This window comes from Elgaria multicarinata, chromosome 11 (genome assembly GCF_023053635.1).
Source record: "Elgaria multicarinata webbii isolate HBS135686 ecotype San Diego chromosome 11, rElgMul1.1.pri, whole genome shotgun sequence".
NCBI classification, from domain to species: Eukaryota; Metazoa; Chordata; class Lepidosauria; order Squamata; family Anguidae; genus Elgaria; species Elgaria multicarinata.
The window spans coordinates 20,442,054-20,465,039 of NC_086181.1; the positions used below are offsets into that span (position 1 = coordinate 20,442,054).

A 22,986-nucleotide genomic window follows, 5' to 3' on the forward strand; every position below is an offset into this window, starting at 1 on the left:
ATCATTATGTGTTCTTTCAGGTTTATTTGAAAGAAAATGTACAGCCCTGAAGGGTAAAACACCCTTCTTCACTGCTGTACTTTCTAAAGAGACAAACAGGAGTGTATGAATTGAAGAATTCAATGCTGAAATGGTCGCTCAGGTTCATTTCAAAGAACACCTGCTATGGACTGCTATGAATCAGATCTAAAAACTCCTAAGCAATCCAGCTTTTTTTCTTTGTTTTTTTGAAGATGCACAGATTCTGTTTATTTGAGGACCATATCCCTACTTGAGACTGGATTCTCTCTAGGACATTTTATGCAAAATTAAATGCTTAACTTATGAAATTAACCCTTCAAATTATGATAGGTACAACTTTCAATCTAATCTAGAAATTAAGGGGAGGAACCTATGTGACACCTTTGTAACACCATGAATTTGAACTAGCATTTCAAATAAATAATCTGAATTCTTTAGAGTGTTTAAAAATGAAAGCCTGGAATTTAGCAGCAGCTTAATTCTGGTTCTTCTTTGGACGCTTGCTTGCTGTTCTGGGTTTATCCTTTAGGGGGAAATGTTGGCCCATTTTTTCCATCGTTGGCTGATAGATGAACTCAGCGCTTACTGCACCTGGGTGAAGTGAAGCTGAAGAATGTTCCGCATCCATGGGGACTTCCTCTGGGTCTTCCTCTTTGCTCATACCTACAGATCTTGTCTGGCTTTGCAGACAACCCCCCATGTCTCTCACTAGACTTTCAGGGCCTTCATCTTCTTTGCACATCTATGTGTTATGCAAGTGCAACCCTTTAAGGCAAAAAGTCTGAGTTCCTCTATATGCAACTTGCTACTTGACGAATCCTGTGGCATGACCCAGTGGCTTCCAGATGTCCTCAGGAGCTGATTTAGACTCTCCAACATCATCCTCTGTTCTGCAGGATGAAGAAGGACAGAGTTGACATTTTTCACTGCAATTGCACTTAAGCTATGTTCTGGATGACTCCCTATCGTCGTTTGGGTAAAGTTCTTGCATGTTTTGAACATAACTTTGATACATATACCAACTCTGGTTGTTGGCCCAGCTACGCCTCTATCTGGACAGGGATAACCTAGCTTCGGTTGTCCATATTCTGGTAGCCTCCAAATTAGATTACTGCAATGCCCTCTACGTGGGGCAGCCTTTGAGGATGGTTCAGAAGCTGCAGCTTGTGCAAAAAAATAAAAATAAAAAAATTCTTTATTTATTTATTTATTACATTTATATACCACCCCATAGCCTAAGCTCTCTGGGCGGTTTACAAAAGTTCTCTGGGCGGTTTACAAAAGTGCAGCAGCCAGATTGATAACTGGAACAATGAGGTTTGTATTATTATTATTATTATTATTATTATTATTATTATTATTATTATTATTATTTATTTATTTATATAGCACCATCAATGTACATGGTGCTGTACAGATTACACAGTAAATAGCAAGACCCTGCTGCATAGGCTTACAACATACAACACTGATTCTGGTCCGCTTGCATTGGCTGCCTATATGTTTCCGAGACCAATTCAAGGCGCTGGTTTTAACCTATGAATCCCTACATGGCTTGGGACCGCAATACCTGATGGAACGCCTCTCCCGACATGAACCTACCCATACACTGCGCTCAACATCTAAAGTCTTGTTGCCTTTCGTGTCCCCTGTGCAGGTTTGGTGCATTCCTTTCCCTTTCTTGTTGTTTTCTTGTGATTTTATCAGAATGTAAGCCGAGGTGGCAGGGAATTGCTGTTTTATTGTTTTACTATGTACAGCACCGTGTGCAATGATGGCGCTATCTAAATAAACGACAATGAGAAGAAGGAGATGGCACAGCTGCAAGAACAGCAAAAGCGCCCATGTGGACGACCCCCAGGATTCGGAAGGCTGTGCCGTTCTCCCCTCCTCTTCACCCCCCACCCAAGCTCTACTGGCCAAGCGGCTGCCACGGCTGCAGGGTGGACGCCTGGATGCCGCTGGTATCCGCAGCGTGGCCCCCATCAATGGAGAGGTGCTCCTTACCTTCTCCTTACCTTTTCTTCCTCAGAAGACCATGGGTTCCTAGGGGGAAAAGCAGAGAAAAGGGGGCGTCAGTGGCAGAGCATTTTCAGAAGTTATAGTCAAAAATATTTGTATGGCACCAATTTACTTACCCCTGCCACAAAGGGACAAATGTCAAATAGCACTGCAATTCATTCTAATTTTTTTATGCATTAATCTGATTATTATAGTCAGCTTCATGACTTCATGTTCACACTGATATTGACACTCTTTGGAGAGGCGTGTTGACCTTTGCCTGTCCTTGAGCTGTTAGGGAAATTTCCCAAACCCAGTAGGGAAGGAATGACTCCAGACCGATTGAGATGCAGAGGCTTTATTTATAGCTCATGATATTTATATGATGATGATATACCTTGTCACATAGAGCTCAAAGGTCTAAAAAAGGCCTTTGTAAATGTGTCCAGAAGTCCATCTACAGGGCAGCATCATGTACGTACATATTATATCCTTACACAACCATTATGTGTTCTTTCAGGTTTATTTGAAAGAAAATGTACAGCCCAGAAGGATAAAACACCCCTCTTCACTGTTGTACTTTCTAAAAAGTACACTTTTTACACTTCAGAATCCAATATAAACTTCTCCTGTTGACCTACAAAGCTTTTCACTGTCTAGCTCCTTCCTATCTTTCCTCTCTCATCTCACACTATTGCCCCGCTCGTGCTCTTCGCTCCTCTGATGCCATGTTTCTCGCCTGCCCAAGGGTCTCTCCTTCCCTTGCTCGGCTTCGTCCATTTTCTTCTGCTACCCCTTATGCCTGGAACGCTCTTCCAGAACATTTGAGAACTACAAGTTCAATCGCAGCTTTTAAAGCTCAGCTAAAATCTTTTCTTTTTCCTAAAGCTTTTAAAACTCGATCTTGTTCTGACTTTTATACTGCTAGTTTTACTCTACCCTGTGCCTGTTTGCATTCTCTTCCCCTCCTTATTGTTTTATTATGATTTTATTAGAATGTAAGCCTATGCGGCAGAGTCTTGCTATTTACTGTTTTACTCTGTACAGCACCATGTACATTGATGGTGCTATATAAATAAATAAATAAATAAATAAATAAATAAATAATAATAATAATAATAATGTAAGTTAAAATATAGAATTAAAACAGCAAAGTATAAATTTAAGTTAAATGAGGTGTTAAAATACTGAGAAAGTAAAACGGTCTTCAGCTGGTGATGGAGGGAGTACAGTGAATCTCTCTGGGGAGCTTGTTCCACAGCCGGGGTGCCACAGCCGAGAAGGCCCTCCTCCAAGTAGCCACCTGCCTCACTTCTTTTGGCAGGGGCTCACGGAGTTTTTGCTGTTGTCAATTCCAAGGAAGGAAGTGGTAGTGCAACACGTCCTCCCAGTGGTGACACGTTCCTGTGAGAAGCTGTTGGAGGAATTCTCTTCCCCTTCACTATACTTCATCTGAGAGGCAATTGGAGAGGCAATTTGTGTCCACCACCTCTAGTTTTGAGATAGAGATGTTTTTGCTCAATCACAGCTACACTTATTTATTAATTTTCTATTGATTTCTATGGGCAGCATCAGGCTAGGCCCAAAATTGGATTTGAAGTTAACGTGGGAGTCCCTTGTCCAGATGGTGTGTCACTCTTCAGTTTTCCTATCTTCATGGCTGGCAGTCATGTCCGAAATGTCCATCATAGCTGTTTCTTCATTCCTTGGCGAAAACCATGGGAGCGGGATCTTTTCTCCCAAAATGAAAATGGGCACTGGATGACAAGGCTACAATCTGAGTAAGCCTCTCCATATGGAAACCCAACTCTTTCTCTGAGAAACGTTATCTGAGAAATGGAACCTCCTAGTGGGCTGCCATTTTGCACAAAAATGGTGGCTCGGAGCGTTCCCGGAAAGCAATCTTACATAAATGGTGGCTGTAAAGGGTCCGTTTGTGCAACAAAACAACCCTGTAAACCTGCTAAGCCACCGTTGTTTATGAAAAATGGTGGAACTCTAGGAGGACAGGCATTTTGGGGTGGGTCCATGAAAACCTTGTGGCAGGGTCCAGGGGTCCGAGTGCAGGGGGTGGCAATTGGACTCCAGCCCTCCCCACAAGGACTCCTTTGACGTCCCTATAAAAGCTGGAATGCCTGTCCAAAACACCTGGGAGACTCAAGGTTGAGGAAGGCTGTCCAATGAAATGAGGCTAGAGGGTTTACAGTCCTTCCCAACAGCTGGCATTGAGGCTGTGAATAAGCTTGCCTAAGAGGAAGGAAACACAGGGAAGAAGAGCTCCATAGGGACATTTTCAGGGATGGAATGTTTTCAGCATTGCCTATCCTGTGTCCTGATTTGCCAACACAGAAGGCAACTGCGTGCCAAGGTACCACCCAGTTCCCCACTGAGTTCACGCTCAGCTATTACTACTGCGGGTGGCACTTCAGCTACATCTTCCTTCATCAGAGACAAAGCCTCAAGTCTTCCCCCTTCCTTTTAAATAGTCCCCTTCAGGCACTTGTCTTCTTCAGTCTTTGGCCTGACATGGAGATCACCTCTTCTTGGAGGAGGAGGAGCTCCATTTCTGGCAAAGCCAATGGGAGTGCAGACATTTACATGTCATCATGGGGCAGCAATAACTGAAGTAGAAATTTGGAGAAATCTATCTATCTATCTATCTATCTATCTATCTATCTATCTATCTATCTATGAATGACCTGGAAATTCCACAGTGAACTGGGTTTTTCTGAGCCACACAGATTTTGCTGAGTTATGGACCATTAAAAAAGAAAGAAACGAAGAATTTTTTTGGGATGGAGTAGAGCAAATTTGCACTTGTGTGTACTTTCATGCCTCTAATCTTGCGTAAATGGCTGCTTTACAGTGTCCAAACAATTGATTAATAGGAACCCACAAGCACAAGTGCAACAGCACCCTCCCACCCATAATCCCCAGCAACTGGTGTTTGTAGGCTTACTGCTTCTGGTACTGGAGGTGATTCTGTGATTATTATTCTTATTTTCACTTTCTTACTCCCTAGATATGAAATGCCATTTTTCAGAATGTTCTCATTTTTTTTACAAGTGTGTTTATGTGTGTGTGTGTCTGTCTGTCTGCTCCTTGTCTACAATGCCCTGGAAATATATTAGGCATGGGGCATCATGAAGGATGCAAAAGGAGAGCCAGGTGGTCAATTTATTTATTTATTACATTTTTATACCGCCCAATAGCCGAAGCTCTCTGGGCGGTTCACAAAAATTAAAACGATAAAGAGCATAATAAAACAACCAACAATCTAAAAACACAAATACAATATAAAAAGCACAACCAGGATAAAACCACACAGCAGAAATTGATGTAAGTTAAAATATGGAAGTAAAACAGCAAAGTATAAATTTAAGTTAAATGAGGTGTTAAAATACTGAGAAAATAAAACGGTCTTCAGCTGGTGATGGAGGGAGTACAGTGAATCTCTCTGGGGAGCTCGTTCCACAGCCGGGGTGCCACAGCCGAGAAGGCCCTCCTCCAAGTAGCCACCTGCCTCACTTCCTTTGGCAGGGGCTCACGGAGTTTTTGCTGTTGTTAATTCCAAGGAAGGAAGTGGTAGTGCAACACGTCCTCCCAGTGGTGACACGTTCCTGTGAGAAGCTGTTGGAGGAATTCTCTTCCCCTTCACTACACTTCCTCTGCCCACACACAGGGTGCAGAAATTTGAGAGGCAATTTGTGTCCACCACCTCTAGTTTTGAGAAAGAGATGTCCCTTGTCCAGACGGTGTCACTCCTCAGTTTTCCTATCTTCATGGCTGGCAGTCATGTGTGAAATGTCCATCATAGCTGTTTCTTCATTCCTTGGCGAAAACCATGGGAGCAGGATCTTTTCTCCCAAAATGAAAATGGGCACTGGATGACAAGGCTACAATCTGAGTAAGCCTCTCCATATGGAAACCCAACTCGTTCTCTGAGAAACGATATCTGAGAAATGGAACCTCCTAGTGGGCTGCCATTTTGCACAAAAATGGTGGCTCGGAGCTTTCCCGGAAAGCAATCTTACATAAATGGTGGCTGTAGGGTCCGTTTGTGCAAAAAAACCTCCCTGTAAACCTGCTAAGCCACCATTTTTTTAATGAAAAATGGTGGAACTCTAGGAGGATAGGCATTTTGGGGTGGGTCCATGAAAACCTTGTGCCAGGGTCCAGGGGTCCGAGTGCAGGGGGTGATGGTTGGACTCCACCCCTCCCCACAAGGACTCCTTTGACATCCCTATAAAAGCTGGAATGCCTGTCCAAAACACCTGGAAGGCTCAAGGTTGAGGAAGGTTGTCCAAGGAAATGAGGCTAGACGGATTACAGTCCTTTCCAACAGCTGGCATTGAGGCTGTGAATTAGCTTGCCTAAGAGGAAGGAAACACAGAGAAGAAGAGCTCCATAGGGACATTTTCAGGGATGGAATGTTTTCAGCATTGCCTATCCTGTGTCCTGATTTGCCAACACAGAAGGCAGCTGTGTGCCAAGGTACCACCCAGTTCCCCACTGAGTTCACGCTCAGCTACTACTACTTCATCAGAGACAAACCCTCAAGTCTTCCCCCTTCCTTTTAAATTGTCCCCTTCAGGCACATGTCTTCTTCATTCTTTGGCCTGACATGGAGATCACCTCTTCTTGGAGGAGGAGCTCTGCTTCTGGCAAAGCCAATGGGAGTGCAGACATTTACATGTGACCTCCTCCTCCTGCTCCTGGGTCATTTAAGAGAGAAGTAGGGAAGTTTCCGCCAGTTGCCTCCTTGCTTTCCAGAGTCCAACTCCTTGAAGGAGCTCACCATGGCCTGGGCTGTATATTTCATGGTACTTCTCAGTTACTGCTCAGGTATGGAGACAACTTGCTTTACGCAGCCTTATAACAAGGAAACTCTTCAAATGTGTATTTATCTGAGTGGCAGCCTGATATCTGTGAGCACATTTAATTAAGGAAGCTCTCTTTCCCCCCTCCTTCTCTTGTTTCTCTTTATGTCTTTGTGAAGGTGTCATCTCACAGTCAACGTTGACTCAACCTGCCTCCCAGTCAGTACCCCAGGGACAAACTATCAAAATCTCTTGCACTGCCAGCAGTAGCGTGAGCTATGTTTACTGGTACCAACAGAAACCTGGACAGGCCCCTCGCTTTGTGCACTGTGATGCTTGCAGCAGGGGATCTAGCATCCCAGATCGGTTCACTGCAACCCGCTCTGGGACCACAGGATATTTAACCATCACCGGCACTGAAACTGAAGACGACGCCGATTACTACTGTGGTACCTGGTTTGGCAGCGCTAGCTTGTTGCACAGTGGTAAACTCTTATGGGGAACTGAGACAAAAACCTGCATTCTTCCTCCCTCAGAGCAGAGAGCTGAGATTTCCTCGAGAGAGTAAGTTGTTCTGTGCCTGAGGTAATTTGAGTCATAGAGCTAGAAGGGCCTGAAAAGACAGCTGATGCCAATCTCTTACCTAGGACCAAATCACCCACCCCTCACCTATGCACAGGTCAACACACTCTGCAAGTTGCTGAAAGCAGGATGCAAGTTCTTTAAAGGGGCACAAGTTCCTGGTGAAATGGCTCCTCCCGTATGTACCTCCCTATCCATTCCTTAAGTTCGTCTACACATGTACCCTCCATGTCTACCTCCAATCCAATGTTTGGTGGGTGTCCATCAGGTAGAGGGCTAACTCAATGATGTTTCTCCAAAGGAAGTATCCACTATATTGTGCTTTTGACACCATTCTCCTTCTTACAGGCTTTTAGATAATCTGTGATCAAAATCCATTCTTCTGAAGATGTCACTTCAGAGGTCTCTTGGGCTCAGCCTGCCCCCATCTCTGTGTCCCTGGGAGGAACCACTCAGATCTCCTGTAGTTTCAGATCAAATCTGGATACCTTTTCATGGCTTCAGCAGAAACCTGGACTGACCCCTCGTGTTCTGGTGCATAGCAACATAGAATCGTAGAATCATAGAACAGCAGAGTTGGAAGGGCCTACAAGGCCATCGAGTCCAACCCCCTGCTCATTGCAGGAATCCACCTTAAAGCATCCCTGACAGATGGTTGTCCAGCTGCCTCTTGAAGGCCTCTAGTGTGGGAGCGCCCACCACCTCCCTAGGTAACTGGTTCCATTGTCATACTGCTCTAACAGTCAGGAAGTTTTTCTTGATGTCCAGCTGGAATCTGGCTTCCTTTAACTCGAGCACGTTATTCCATGTCCTGCACTCTGGGAGGATCGAGAAGAAATCCTGGCCCTCCTCTGTGGAAACCAGGAATCCCAGATTGGTTCACTGCATCTCTCTCTGGGAACATTGGCTATTTAACCATCACTAGCATCCATGTTGAAGATGAGGCAGATTCTTTTTGTTCAATGTGGCAGAGCATTGGTAAACTGTTTCACTGTAGTGCATTCTCATGGGGAACTGCGACAAAAACCCACCCCAGAGAAGGAATCCTGAACTGTTTGAGAGTTTACCTTAATATTTTCCTGATTCTCCTCACTCATTGCTCGGTTGGGTGGAGATGGGTTTAACTGCTTTGTACAGATGGTTCCCGCCTTCAAGGTGCAATCATGTAGCTTGTTCCGGCATCACCACCATGGCTTTCTGGGAACTGATGTGGGGGCTGGTAATGTTGAACTTCTATTAGCAGTGTGCTCAGACAGCCATCAACCCCCCTTTTCATGTAACCCACTCAAACCTTTTGACCAGCTGTCAGAAGTACAAGTTGCACGAACCCAAGAGAAGGTTCAATTTGGCAAATTTTCAGTACCATGGACAGTTCAGTGAGATGGAAGTCATTTGACTAGGGGTATCCTTCCTTTGCAAATCCAGCCCTTTTGGCATTGGGGGTGGGGGGTGGGAAATCTGGTTCTTCTGTTCTTTTTCAAAAATACAAAGTTGTACAAATTGCAGGTGCAATTTGCCTAATTTGTGAAAATTCCAGCCAGAATCTGTGCAAATTATGCAAAGCACCTTTTCTCAAATGTACACATGCTGTCAAACACGTTCTGGGGCTGGTCTGTGAATCATATTGCAGGTTCTGAGCTGTAGGGACTTTTGACTCTAATAATAAACTAAAAGGTGTGAACCAGGCCAATCCTGATCAAAAACCAATTGAAACAAATCTCTCATAGATTCTGGATCCTATACCATATTCACTAGGGATGTGCTCCGCTTCTCCTCGAACCGGAGAAGCAGGAGCGGAGCGGGGGGCTTCGCCTGCCCTTAAGGTGCACGGGCGGCGACGGCGGCAGGGCCCGGTAACCCCACCCCCACCCTCCTCTCCCGGCCTTACCTGGCACCACTCCCCTCCACTGCGGAGCTCCGATTCGGAGCCGTAGCTCCGCGGTGAAGAGGAGCGGAGTATAGGCGGAGCGGCGCGGAGCGGGGGGTCCGTGCACACCCCTAATATTCACAGGCAAAAAAATCACCAAGGATTCTGAGAGGTTACAATATTTCTAGCAGTGGCAAAGAAGTTTTCTTTTGCTGTTGTTATTTTAATAGAAGACTCTGAGATAAACTCTGAGTTAAAATCTTCTTGTACGGTGCTGATGTGATGCTTGCTATCTTGCCTTTAGAGGGAGAGATTGGTCTAATTTCGCTAGGGCTGTGCTCCGCTTCGCTTCGGAGCATAGAAGCGATAGCGAGGCAGCCTGATTCGCCTCCGGAAAAGGTGGAGAAGTGAGTTGGGGGGCTGAGGATTGAGGCGAAGAGGATCGCCTCGATCCGGAGCTCCGAACACAGGTAAGTGGGGGGGAGGGAGACTCATCTGGTGCTGGCACTGCCACAGTCCCTGCGGTGACAGTGATGGAGCCTGGTAAGGAGGCAGGGAGGAGGGAGGCTTACCTGCGTCCGTCACGGTCCATCATGGGCTTCAATTGAGGCCCCGGTTGAAGCCGAGGCCTCTTCAATGCACGGGTCCCAGCTCCTCGCGAAGAACCACAAGGAACTGGGACAAACCGCAACACCCAGCCATACATTCCACGGTCTCAGGCTCAGCCTGGGACCACAGAAAAACTGGGCTCAAAGGGTCATATGAACGCACAGGGAAGATCACTGGGATTACCCCAGGATTTTGTCCCATCTAGCTAAGCCCTCAGAAATGAAATGCCAATATACATTCCCCCCCCCCCTTTATGCTAGGGCTCTGGGCTGGTGTACACTAGTGCAAATTGAACTCTGTGTCTTGCTGAAGAGTGCGATCCTGACTCCTACCTTGCAAAGGAAAATGGACTAATATTTCTTCAACTTCGGCTAGCACAGAGCTTTGGCTATTGGGCTGTATAAAAATGTAATAAATAAATAAAAATAAATAAACTCCCCTGATTCTTATTTATTTTAATATTCCACATGCAAATTTCTTCTCTAGCAATTTGCCTGGCTAGGACATCCCATCCCATCAGGAAATGCACACCAGTTCTAGCAGAGCCAATGGGCATGAGTATATTTGCATGATGGATCACTCTCCTGTTCCACTGGGATTTAAGAGAGGAGGCAGGAGGTCCCAGGTAGATAGTAGTTTGCTTTAGAAAGCCAAACACCTTTCTAGAGCTCACCATGGCCTAGTCTCTGTTTGTCCTTACATTTCTCAGTTACTGCTCAGGTAAGTGCATGGATCACTTCCTTTACAACAATAGCAACACAGAACAATATGCATCCATCACAGAAACATAACACATTTTTGATATTTGGGAGCACTGTGAATCAAATCATTGTTGCTTCTTCTTCTGTTTCTCTTTGTAAAGGTGTCGGTTCACAGCCAACATTGACTCAGTCTGCCTCCAAGTCTGTGTCCCCGGGAGAGATGGCTAAACTCTCCTGCAATGCCAACAGTAACCCCAGCAATGTTTACTGGTATCAACAGAAGTCTGGACAGGCCCCTCGCTTTGTGCACTGTGATGGGCACTGCAGGACCAAGGGACCAGGAATCGCAGATCGATTCACTACTTCCTGCTCTGGAAGGCTATTTAACCATTGTCAATGTCCAGGGTGAAGATGACGCTGCTTATGAAAATTAGTGAAATTCTCCCAACACTCAAAGAACGCAGACTGCAACCCACAGGTCAGATTCATCGAGTCCATTGAGGATTTCTTCAACATCCCTACATGGTACAAAGGAAGGAGCTACTCAAAGTGAAATATGAGACAAAGATGACTTTAAGTAGTGTGTATGTGTGTGATCCTTTTTGAGAAATACAAAGTTTGCTGTTCCCAATTCTAAATTGAGCACATGGGTTTTAGCCCATCGCTAGAAAAAGAAACCTTCATTGTTGACTTCCAAGAGGCCATTAGGTGGGTGGTGGGTGGAGGAGGCTATTAAGAGGCTGGAATTAGTGGATGAAACTGTATATTGCCCAGCAATTTCCAAAGCAATATCTCTCCTGTGGGGGACATCAGCTGGTGAGAAACATTCTAGAGATGGACAAGGAACCCATGGGCAGAATGCTTTGCCTGCATATCAATTCGCTCTCAGAAATTCTGTTCTCAGATTACATTTCCCCCCAGTAAGCATGTTTTTGCTGACGTATCATGTGCTTCCACCCTTTATATATTGTCTCCCTTTGCAAACCATCCTGCAGATGTGTCCTGTTCATTCATCTCCTCCTTGCAAATTCCTTCTCCGTTCATTGGCCTGGCTCAAACAGGAAGTCATTTCAAGCAAAGGAAATGGGCATGAATTACGGTGACTAAACATCCGGATACGCCCGGGAAACGGGGGGGGGGAATCTGCGTCCGGCTGGAAATACCTTCCCCCCCCCTTTTGTCTGGCCCCAACGGAAGCCAGGGGAGCCTTAACAAACCCTAACTTACCAGGCCTAAATTTCCCTATTGAGTGGTGGCGGCCATCTTGAATCTCGCCTGAAATCACGCGAGATCTCGGCAGCTGGCTGGGAACTCAGCAAGACCCAGCCAGCAGCCGAGATCTCACGTGAGTTTGGGTGAGATTCAAGATGGCCGCCGCGTGGGGTGGGTAGTGAGTGCTTGGGGGCTGCGTGCAGGAACTTCCAGCAACGCAGCCTCCAGCCCCACCCCACCCCCGGTGCAGAAGCAGCAGCAAGCAGGAGCAGCAACAGGAGGAGGTAAGAGACTGAAGTTTGTGTGTTTGTGTGAGAGTGCATGGGGTCTTTGAGTGAATGTATGTATGCATGTTTTTTGAGTGAGTGATGCTGAGTGTGTGTGTGCATGCACGCACGTGTGCTGGCAGTGTGAGTGTATTGATGTCTGAATGGGATGCCTGGTTGTTTGACTGAATGAATGCATGTGCATATTTGCAGTGGGGGTGGCTGTAGTTTTCTGTGAGTTGGGGGGATGATTTGGAGGTGAAGTTCCTATTAAATAATGCATTTTAGACCCATAGACCTTCCTTTCCAATTTGTTTACTATAATTGGCATGACGTATATTTTGTAACAGTGGCTGACAATTGTTCATCCTTCTTAAAGAAACTTTTAAAAAATTAACAGGGTTGTTATTATCACCACCACCACCACCACCATCCATCATCATCATCATCATCTATCTATCTCTCTTTTCTTGCTTGTGGTGGTTTTTCTAGATGAACATGATGGGCTTTGCCAAGTCATGTTGTCTTTTGCTGATTCAGAATAGGTATTGCAATTTCAATGTAGGTGTGTTTTTCTTGGTTGTTTTTGGCTGTTATGTCTGGTTGAAGTTGAAACAAGCTAAGACAAGCTTTAATCCAATTTGTTCCATAGCTAACATTTGCAGGCTGTTACGTGATGCGTTCTCATTAGACCCGTGTACAAAAAAGTCCGTCCTGCTCACAGGAGCTGCCTTGTAACCACTCCCCCCATTGATGACAAACCAATCTTATTGGTGGCATCTTCACAACAATTATACAGGTTGGAACTGGAGACTTATTTCACTGGCCTAGAATCATAGTCACTACTCTTTCTAATTAGACTTTATAGCCAATTAGAATTTATCCTTAAAACAGGATACAGTATTGCAAAAACATGTTCATGCTGAAAACACAAAAGTGATAATCTGGCAATACACAATACTACTGACAGTATAAAAACTGTGGCACTTAAACATATTCTTTCGGAGGTGGGGGAACACATTTTATATGATTCTTTCATTCTTGCTTATTGATTATGTGTGACTGCCTATGTATGGTGATTAGCTGGTGGAGGGAATGGAAGAAGAGTTGAATGTACTAGGATAGACAAAGAAACTTGCTATTAAGGAGGGAAGCATGGGGTAAACTTCACAATATTAACACTATAAATGTTTTGGGAAAACAACAATTGGAAGAGAGCACATCTTTCTTTATACAGGAGTAAAACAATTTCACTCAAAGTTCTATTTTTATTCAGCTGAGATATCAGTTCTTGATGGGACTGAAATTTCTAGAGCTTCTTCAAAAGAAAGTTTTCTTGTAACTGGTGTCATCTGGACTCTGGTCTTCTGTACTGCAGTTCATCTGGGTTCCATCTTTCATTATTACTTTTCTGAGAAGACTTCTTGCATCTCTTTAGGGTTATGATGGTGTTTGCAAAAACCTGCATAGGATATTAACTACAAAGAGGCGTGGATCGCTGGATGAAGAGCAAAAACAAAACAATAACTATGTATATGAATCTGCATCTTTTTTTTTTCTCCTTAAGATTTAGAGGCTAAATTTTTACTCTGCACATGTTCTTGGATATTATCATTATTATTATTATTATTATTATTATTATTATTATTATTATTATCAATTTATAAAGCACCATCAATGTACATGGTGCTGTACAGAGTAAAACAGTAAATAGCAAGACCCTGCCGCATAGGTTTATATTTTAATAAAATCATAGTAAAACAATAAGGAGGGGAAGAGAATGCAAACAGGCACAAGGTAGGGTAAAACTAACAGTATAAAGTCCGGCTAGGTTGCCAAGGGCTAGTTAAAGCTGAGTGAAACTTTCAATCAGAGGGCTTTGGGGGTGGCAGCATTTCTTATTCTTTAAACATACTTGCATGGCTGGCTAGAATAAAGAAAACTAAAGCAATTACTCTGAAAGTTACTGGTGCTCTTTGTGCAAAGCTTGACTGAGTAATTGCAATTGAAAAAGGCTAATAGTCAGGGGGCTTTACAGTCCATTCTTTGGACTGCAAGCAAAGGACACTCTCAGCTTTAGTTAGGCAAATGCTATGCTCTGTCTTGGAGGGGCTCTCCTTGTGCCTTACAAGGGTCTACCCAATGCATGTAATTTTTGTCTACTCTCTGGTGGCTGCACTTTGAGACTATTTAATAGATTAGAGAGAAAACTAGGTTAATTTTTAAATTTAATTCAGGTTTGAGGTAGACTCTTCTTGCCGTTGGAGGCTCTATTTTTGAAGTTTTTCTGGTATGAACAGGTTGCTTATCAGGAAGCAACAGCTGGTTTGCAAACACAATGTTTTCTTTATTAGACTTTGCTACTAGTTATTTACTGTGTACTCTGTACAGCACCATGTACAGTGATGGTGCTATATAAATAATAGTAATAATAATAATAATAATAGTTCAGATTTATGTTGTTTTATGTAGCATTCTTTAACATGCTTTATATTTTTAATTTCTATTTCTGAGCATGCCATAGGAGTTTCTTTACAACTTGGCATGGCAGAAACATTAAATTGGGTTTTCTCTTGAACTGGAGCAGGCAGGCACCATCACAGCCTGCTTCAGTTGGAACCCCCCCCCAGGGCTAACATCTTCACCCTGTGGGGAAGAAGGAGCTGTTGGTTTGCCCCTCCATTGGGAGATGAGAGGACGGAGCAGGGCCTTCCCACCAGCCTAAGCAGTCTCCTTACTTTATTTTTATTTTCTCCCTCTTCCCTCACCATACACTTTTCCTTGTGTGTCATGTCTTTTTTTAGAATGTAAGCCTGAGGGTAGGGACTGTCTTCTTTATTGATACATTGTAAGCCGCTCCGAGAGCCTTTTGGCTGAAGGGCGGGATAAAAATACTCTAAATAAATAAATAAATAAAATAAATGCAGACTCTCCCTAAAACCTTAGCTACAGAGAGAAGCAATACTGTAACTGCCCCCAAAAACTCTCCTAAGCAATCTCTTGCTGTGTCTAGTGCACTGCTAGAGAAACTGAAGCTTCACTTAAAGAGCCAAGTAAGCCCATAGAACAACCAGTTTTAAAAGCTCCCCCAATTCAATCTCAAGTTCAAGAGAAAACCCAATTTAATGTTTCTGCCATGCCAAGTTGTAAAGAAACTCCTATGGCATGCTCAGAAATAGAAATTAAAAATATAAAGCATGTTAAAGAATGCTACATAAAACAACATAAATCTGAACTATTATTATTATTATTACTATTATTTATATAGCACCATCACTGTACATGGTGCTGTACAGAGTACACAGTAAATAACTAGTAGCAAAGTCTAATAAAGAAAACATTGTGTTTGCAAACCAGCTGTTGCTTCCTGATAAGCATCCTGTTCATACCAGAAAAACTTCAAAAATAGAGCCTCCAACGGCAAGAAGAGTCTACCTCAAACCTGAATTAAATTTAAAAATTAACCTAGTTTTCTCTGTAATCTATTAAGAGAGGCCTTCAAGAGGCTGCTGGACAACCATCTGTCAGGGATGCTTTAGGGTGGATTCCTGCATTGAGCAGGGGGTCGGACTAGATGGCCTTGTAGGCCCCTTCCAACTCTGCTAGTCTATGATTCTAAATAGTCTCAAAGTGCAGCCACCAGAGAGTAGACAACAATTACACGCATTGGGTAGTCCCTTGTAAGGCACAAGGAGAGCCCCTCCAAGAACCAAGGCCTTGCAAAACAATTCTAGCAATTCTAACTTTTGCAGTTCTAAAAAGCAGTTTCTGAAATCACAGTTCTAGCAAACATTTAGGCTAAGCAAAACATTTTGCATGCAATATTACTTCAAACACATTGGTGTTACCCAGCACTGGAAACAGAATACAAGAAAGAATTCATACAGTGAACCTCTATGCTAACGTGTGTATGAACAGACACGTGTCTGCCCACATTCTCCACCAGATCTGTTACGTGATGTGCTCTCATTAGACCCGTGTACAAACTTGCACATGTTCTAATGAGACTTACACCCACTTCTAAGGAATCTTTTGACATTGGCAATAGAGCATCTGTGGCGAAGTAAGGCGATTCTAACTCAAGAAACTTACAGCACTGAAGGGGATAACGCCACAATGGCACATTTATTGAGGTTGAAACAAATACAAAGGCACAAGCTAGTTTTGGGGAAAGGCTTAGAAGCAGTTTCAAGATTGAAAAATAGACCTTTTGAGACTTAAGAGCATACACACAGAGACAGCAGGGGAAAGAGTAGAGGGAATCTAATAATAATAATAATATACCTCTCCTTGGGCTGCAGCCCTTTCTTGTAGAGCAGAACTGTGGAGCATTGCAACTCTTGGACTTCGGTGAAGAGGAAAGGAATTAGCGAGGGAAAGCATGGCAGCTCGCTCTCCCAAGCTGAAATCTGTAGTAAACTCAAAAAGAAGAAACTAGCCCCTCTTCCCCTCCCCCTTTAGGGGGTCTTGGTATTATCTTGTTTAAAGATCTACTTGCTATGGGAACAAAAGAGGGTGATTTGGGATGATGGCTGTACTTGATGCAGCCTAGAGTTCAGCAACAGGGCTACATTAGCATGTGTATGACCAGGTAAAACTCTTGCCATCCAGCAGTCATATTCTGCTTGGTTTCCCCCCAGCTTTGTCTCTGGGGAAGGCATTTGAAGCCCTCTATCAGGAAATGGTTACTGCTCGCAGTCTATAGGTGGGGTTTTGGGTCACTTCAAAATGGAGTCAGTACTGCTCACAGAAGCTACCTTGTAACAAGGCTAATAGTAGTTTGTGCTCTTTCTGAATCATAGAATCATAGAATAGCAGAGTTGGAAGGGGCCTACAAGGCCATTGAGTCCAACCCCCTGCTCAATGCAGGAATCCACCCTAAAGCATCCCTGACAGATGGTTGTCCAGCTGCCTCTTGAATGCCTCTAGTGTGGGAGAGCCCACAACCTCCCTAGGTAGCGGATTCCACCGTCACACTGGTCTAACTGTCAGGAAGTTTTTCCTGCTGTCCAGCCGGAATGTGGCTTCCTTTAACTTGAGCCCGTTATTCCGTGTCCTGCACTCTGGGAGGATCGAGAAGAGATCGTAGCCCTCCTCTGTGTGACAACCTTTTAAGGCTTTGAAGAGTGCTATCATGTCTCCCCTCCATCTTCTCTTCTCCAGGCTAAACATGCCCAGTTCTTTCAGTCTCTCTTCATGGGGCTTTGTTTCTAGACCTCTGATCATCCTGGTTGCCGTCTTCTGAACACGCTCCAGCTTGTCTGCATCCTTCTTGAATTGTGGAGCCCAGAACTGGACACAATACTCTAGATGAGGCCTAACCAGGGCTGAATAGAGAGGAACCAGTACCTCACGTGATTTGGAAGCTATACTTCTATTAATGCAGCCCAAAATAGCATTTGCCTTTCTTGCAGCCATATCGCACTGTTGGCTCATATTCAGCTTGTGATCTACAACAATTCCAAGATCCTTCTCGTTTGTAGTATTGCTGAGCCAAGTGTCCCCCATCTTGTAACTGTGCATTTGGTTTCTATTCCCTAAATGTAGAACTTGGCATTTATCCCTATTAAATTTCATTCTGTTGTTTTCAGCCCAGCACTCCAGCCTATCAAGAATGTTTGGTTGTTGTATACTTGTCAACTGCTTCATTTGTTCAGTGGTAGCAGTATGCAGTAAGGTGATGGGGAAACAGTGTTCAATGTTAGGAAAGGTTAGACTATGGTCATCCAGTGAAGGATTTGCAGTCAGAAAAGATATTTGAGGGAAGGGGAGACTGTATCACACATAGGGCTCATCTACACCAAGCAGGATATTCCACTCTGAAAGCGGTATAGAAAATCCAGGCGCCACACTACTGCTTTATAGCAGTATTGAAGTGTACTGACATCTGTTGGGGCCCATGACACATACCATATACCACTTTCATAACACTTTCATAGTGTTATAACCTGCTTGGTGTAGATGTGTCATGGGCCCCAACAGTTGTCAGTGCTCTTCAGTACCACTATAAAGCAGTAGTGTAGCTCGTGCAGTGCAGTTGAATACCTCTATAAAGTAACAGTGTGGCTCCTGACTTTTATATACCGCTTTCATAGTGGAATACCCTTCTTGGTGTAGCTGAGCACACAGTATAGCAAAAGCTTCAACGTACAGCAAAAGCTACAGAAGTAGGAATGAGTGAACTTAATTTCAGATACGTTGAATGTCTCACTTATACTTTATTCCAGTGATTTATTCCAGGCACAGTTACAAAATTGGGGATACTTGGCTCAGCAATACTACAAACGAGAAAGATCTTGGAATTGTTGTAGATCGCAAGCTGAATATGAGCCAACAGTGCGATATGGCTGCAAGAAAGGCAAATACTATTTTTGGCTGCATTAATAGAAGTCTAGCTTCCAAATCACGTGAGGTACTGGTTCCTCTCCATTCAGCCCTGGTTAGGCCTCATCTAGAGTATTGTGTCCAGTTCTGGGCTCCACAATTCAAGAAGGATGCAGACAAGCTGGAGCGTGTTCAGAGGAGGGCAACTAGGATGATCAGAGGTCTGGAAACAAAGCCCTATGAAGAGAGACTGAAAGAACTGGGCATGTTTAACCTGGAGAAGAGAAGATTGAGGGGAGACATGATAGCACTCTTCAAATCCTTAAAAGGTTGTCACACAGAGGAGGGCCAGGATCTCTTCTCGATCCTCCCAGAGTGCAGGACACAGAATAATGGGCTCAAGTTAAAGGAAGCTAGATTCCATCTGGACATCAGGAAAAACTTTCTGACTGTTAGAGCAGTACGACAATGGAATCAGTTGCCTGGTGAGGTTGTGGGCTCTCTCACACTAGAGGCCTTCAAGAGGCAGCTGCACAACCATCTGTCAGGGATGCTTTAGGGTGGATTCCTGCATTGAGCAGGGGGTTGGATTCGATGGCCTTGTAGGCCCCTTCCAACTCTGCTATTCTATGATTTTAACATTAAGATGTAATGTAGAACAGGTCTGTCTTAATTGTGTGCTGTGAAATTAGACCTGTGACCAAGGCCATGTTTGGGTGGGCACGCCCCCTTGGGGGCTGGGCATGTTGGTGGGCATGCCCCCTTGGGGGCTGGACATGTTGGTGGGCACGCCCCCTTGGGGGCTAGACATGTTGGTGGGCACACCCCCATGGGGCGGCCATGTTGTCCTCCTTTTTTGGTTTCCAGAATATGGTCACCCTAATTTAGTGGGACTTAAGGAAGTCACTTGCAGGCCTAACTCACTTCACAGTGAGAATAACATGGTGTTTTATGTTCACAAGCTGGCTCCACAGTAAGATGTTCCTGTTCCAACTTTTGACAGAAGTTCCAAGTCCAGCCAATTCACTTGGGAGAAGTAGGTATTGTAGACTTATAGGGTTTTGAAATATCTATTAAGGATGTGTGAATCATTAAAACTGGAGCTCTTGGAGTTCTCTGAAATCCATCTTGAAGATTGTTCAACTTGAGTCTATGGCCTGGTTCAGACAACATGGTAAACCATGCTGCTTAACCACAAAATGGTTAAGGGAGTTGTCTGAACCAGGCCTATATCATATTGCAAACTTCCCCCCACCTTTTTGCATAAAAATCTGGGGACATTTCTGTGTGTATTTCCCAATTGTATGCATCAGTTATGAGCATATTTGAAATGTATGCTCCCATTCGTCTCCCATTGAGAAATTCTTCTCCCATTGAGTAAAGTGAATTTGTGAACATTTTTCAGAAGTATACATTTCATGCACATTTTTCAAATGTATGCATGCTGTCTTTGTGTGTGTGTGTGTGTGGGTTTTGTTTGGTTTTTTTTGTCCGCAAATCACAAGATCAGAAATGTACACACTTTGATTGCATCTCTGTCCATGTTTGGTCCAGAAAGTGCGAACTGGCTAAAATCCTGATAAAAAGCAAACTGAAACTAATTGTTTATGTATCCCTCTTTATGTGCAAATGTCCCAGAGGAAGAGCACAAGTGTAGGCAGGCCACTGTGCATTTTTAAAGAAGCACTGCTTTCCTAAATGCTACAACAAATCCTTGTGGCTAGCCTGAGTTGCTTCTTGCCAGTATGCTTCCTTTGGCAGGGGCTCACGGAGAAGGGCCCCTGTAGATGCTCTCTACCTTCATGTTTTCATTCCTCAGTTACTTCCACTTTTCAAAAGAGGAAGTACAGAAGGAGCACAAGACCCATTGAGACCACTGTTCTAGTGGTGCTACTTCTCCTGCACACAACAGGAGAGAGCAGCAATTCTGAGTTTTGAAAAACATCTGCCCTAAAGAGGGGGGGGGGGTTGGTCACACAAGGAAGGCCAGAAGGGTGGAAGGGGCATGGGAGGCAGACGACGCCACATGAGGGACCTGAGCATACTTCTTGAGTGCCCAGTAATGAGCATGCAATAACATGCACGTCGGATGGAGCTTTAAGTCAAGGTCAGTGTAGAGGATGCAAAATGGTGGCAAGGCTGTTAACATATCAGCAGGGGGCAGCAAGCTACTGTCACTGTGAACGTTGAGCCACACCCCCGAGAGACTGTTGGATAATCTCTCCTCTCCATGTAAAACATTCTGTGAAATCCCCAGCATCACTTCTCTGCCCAGAAATAAGGTACAGAATTTCAAGAGGCTGTTCACACACAACTCTACCCAAAACTCATTCTTTCTCTCATACTGTTCAAATTCAAACTGCAGAATTAAGCTTCCTCTCTCAGGCTGGTTGGAACAAACTCAAAAGGTCTAATGTGTGTGAGTGGTGGTGGGGAATATCGTTTATGGGTTGGATCCACATCTTACTTAGAGTAACCCCATTGTAATCAGTAGGACTTAAGTTAGACATTACTCACTTCAATCTTGTTAATTTTGATCGGCCTACTTGAAGTATGAGTATGCCTGGATCCAACCTAGTATGTTACAGTAGCAGGTAACAAACAAGACAGATTGTCTCATGTAAATACATCCAGTTAAAATGTATGACTCAGCATAAGGTAGCTTTCTATGTTCCTAGTTTAGTGAAGGGCTCAGAATTGTGTTAGAGGTCCATCTCCGGTGTCCAAAGAACTGCAACCTGACTTGCAGGTTGCAGACATCCGTGAAAAGTGAAGGTATTATTATTATTTATTTATATAGCACCATCAATGTACATGGTGCTGTACAGAGTAAAACAGTAAATAGCAAGATCCTGCCGCATAGGCTTACATTCTAATAAAGGTAGCTGTCCAATTAAGTCTATATTAGAGATATGTTCATTCACTAAAAACAACAACCGACTCTTACTGCCTCAAGAAGACAAATTCCCTATCTTTGCTATTTGTAATCCACACATGTGTGTACACACACACACACGACCCATCAGAAGGCAGGTTCCTGTGTTCCCAGTATGGCACCTATGCACTAAAACAGATAGCATAGAAAATGTCCTTTAAAGGCTTGGCAGGTCCATTGTGTGGGTCCAAGACAGTGTATAGTATATACAGTGCACACAGTCTCAGCAATTCCTACAATCATCATCTGTGGCATCAATGAGAACGAGATCAGCACTGGATAAATTCCAAAAGTGTGCTGATTAAGTGAGCTTGTATATTAAATGTACATGCTGAATTCCAAATTGAAATGTGGATGAGACTCAGCTCACCTTCCCCATTGATTTGGCCAAGGCTCCTTTAACATCTTTGTTCCTCAGGCTGTAGATGATAGGGTTCAGCATGGGGGAGACCAGAGCATAGAAGACTGAGGCTGTCTTCTGCTGGTCTGCCACATGGTTGGTTCGAGGCTGCAAGTGAGTGAAGCCAATGGTGCTGTAGAACAATGTGACAACTGTGAGGTGGGTGGCACAGGTGGAGAAAGCTCGTTGTCGTCCCTTGGCTGAGCACATGCCTATCACCACCTTGGCAATGTGGACATAGGAGACCACTATGAATGTGAAAGGCAGCATGAGGACAATTACACTCAGGGCAAGGATGAGGGCTTCTGCCATATAGGTGTCCATGCAGGCCAGTGGAAGCATTGCTGGCAATTCACAATAGAAATGGTTGATCTGGTTGGGCCCACAAAATGGGAATCTCACAGTGATGGCTGTCAGAGCTGCAGCATTGAAGAAGGCCCCAATCCAGCATAATCCTGCCATCTTCACGCACACATGCATTCTCATGATAGTGGGGTATCTCAAAGGCAGGCATATGGCCACATAGCGGTCATATGCCATGAAAGCCAAGATGAAGCACTCAGTCATCCCACAGGACAGGGTTAGATTGAGTTGAGTCATGCATCTGCTGAAAGAAATTATATTAATCCCAGAGACCAAGTGGACAAGCATCTGAGGAATCGTAATCACAGTGAATAGGATGTCCAGCAAAGAGAGGTTACCAATGAAAAAGTACATAGCTGTGTGGAGGCGGGAGTCAACCCAGACCAAGAAGATGATGATGCTGTTTCCCAACATAGTAGCCAAAGCCATGACCAGGCACAACACCAAGAAGAGACGCTGCAATGTGGGGTGACTGGTGAAGCCCAGAAGAATGAATTCGCTGACTGAGGTCCTATTCTGATTCCACATCTCACTCATCAGAAGCCACCTTTAATAATAATAATAATTAAAAAACTGTGACAGCAAAAATCTCTGCTTTCAGTTCCACATACATGTCCACATTGATATTATATATTATTCCTTAAATAGGAGCTCATGGACCACATCAGGTCCTCTGTGTTACTCTAAACAGACACATACCAAATTTTTGGTTTTGTTTCCATCCACTGTCATTGCCTTGCATGTTTCTCAGCTATTTGTGGTGGCTATGTGCATCCCAATCTTGACCACTATGTTCCTTTACAATATTGTGAGCTCACAGGAACTCCATCTTCTCTGGAAAATAGAAACACATTCTATTATCCACCCCCTTTCATGGCACTTTTA

At 44.0% G+C, this 22,986-nt stretch overlaps 1 protein-coding gene across 1 annotated transcript; it reads right to left on the reverse strand.

Moving 5' to 3' along the window:
- Positions 1-21,699: 21,699 nt before the first annotated feature.
- Positions 21,700-22,629, reverse strand: LOC134405281 (olfactory receptor 2D2-like). The gene has a single exon (XM_063136520.1). It carries the CDS (start codon positions 22,627-22,629, stop codon positions 21,700-21,702), a length of 930 nt encoding a protein of 309 aa, XP_062992590.1.
- Positions 22,630-22,986: the final 357 nt, after the last annotated feature.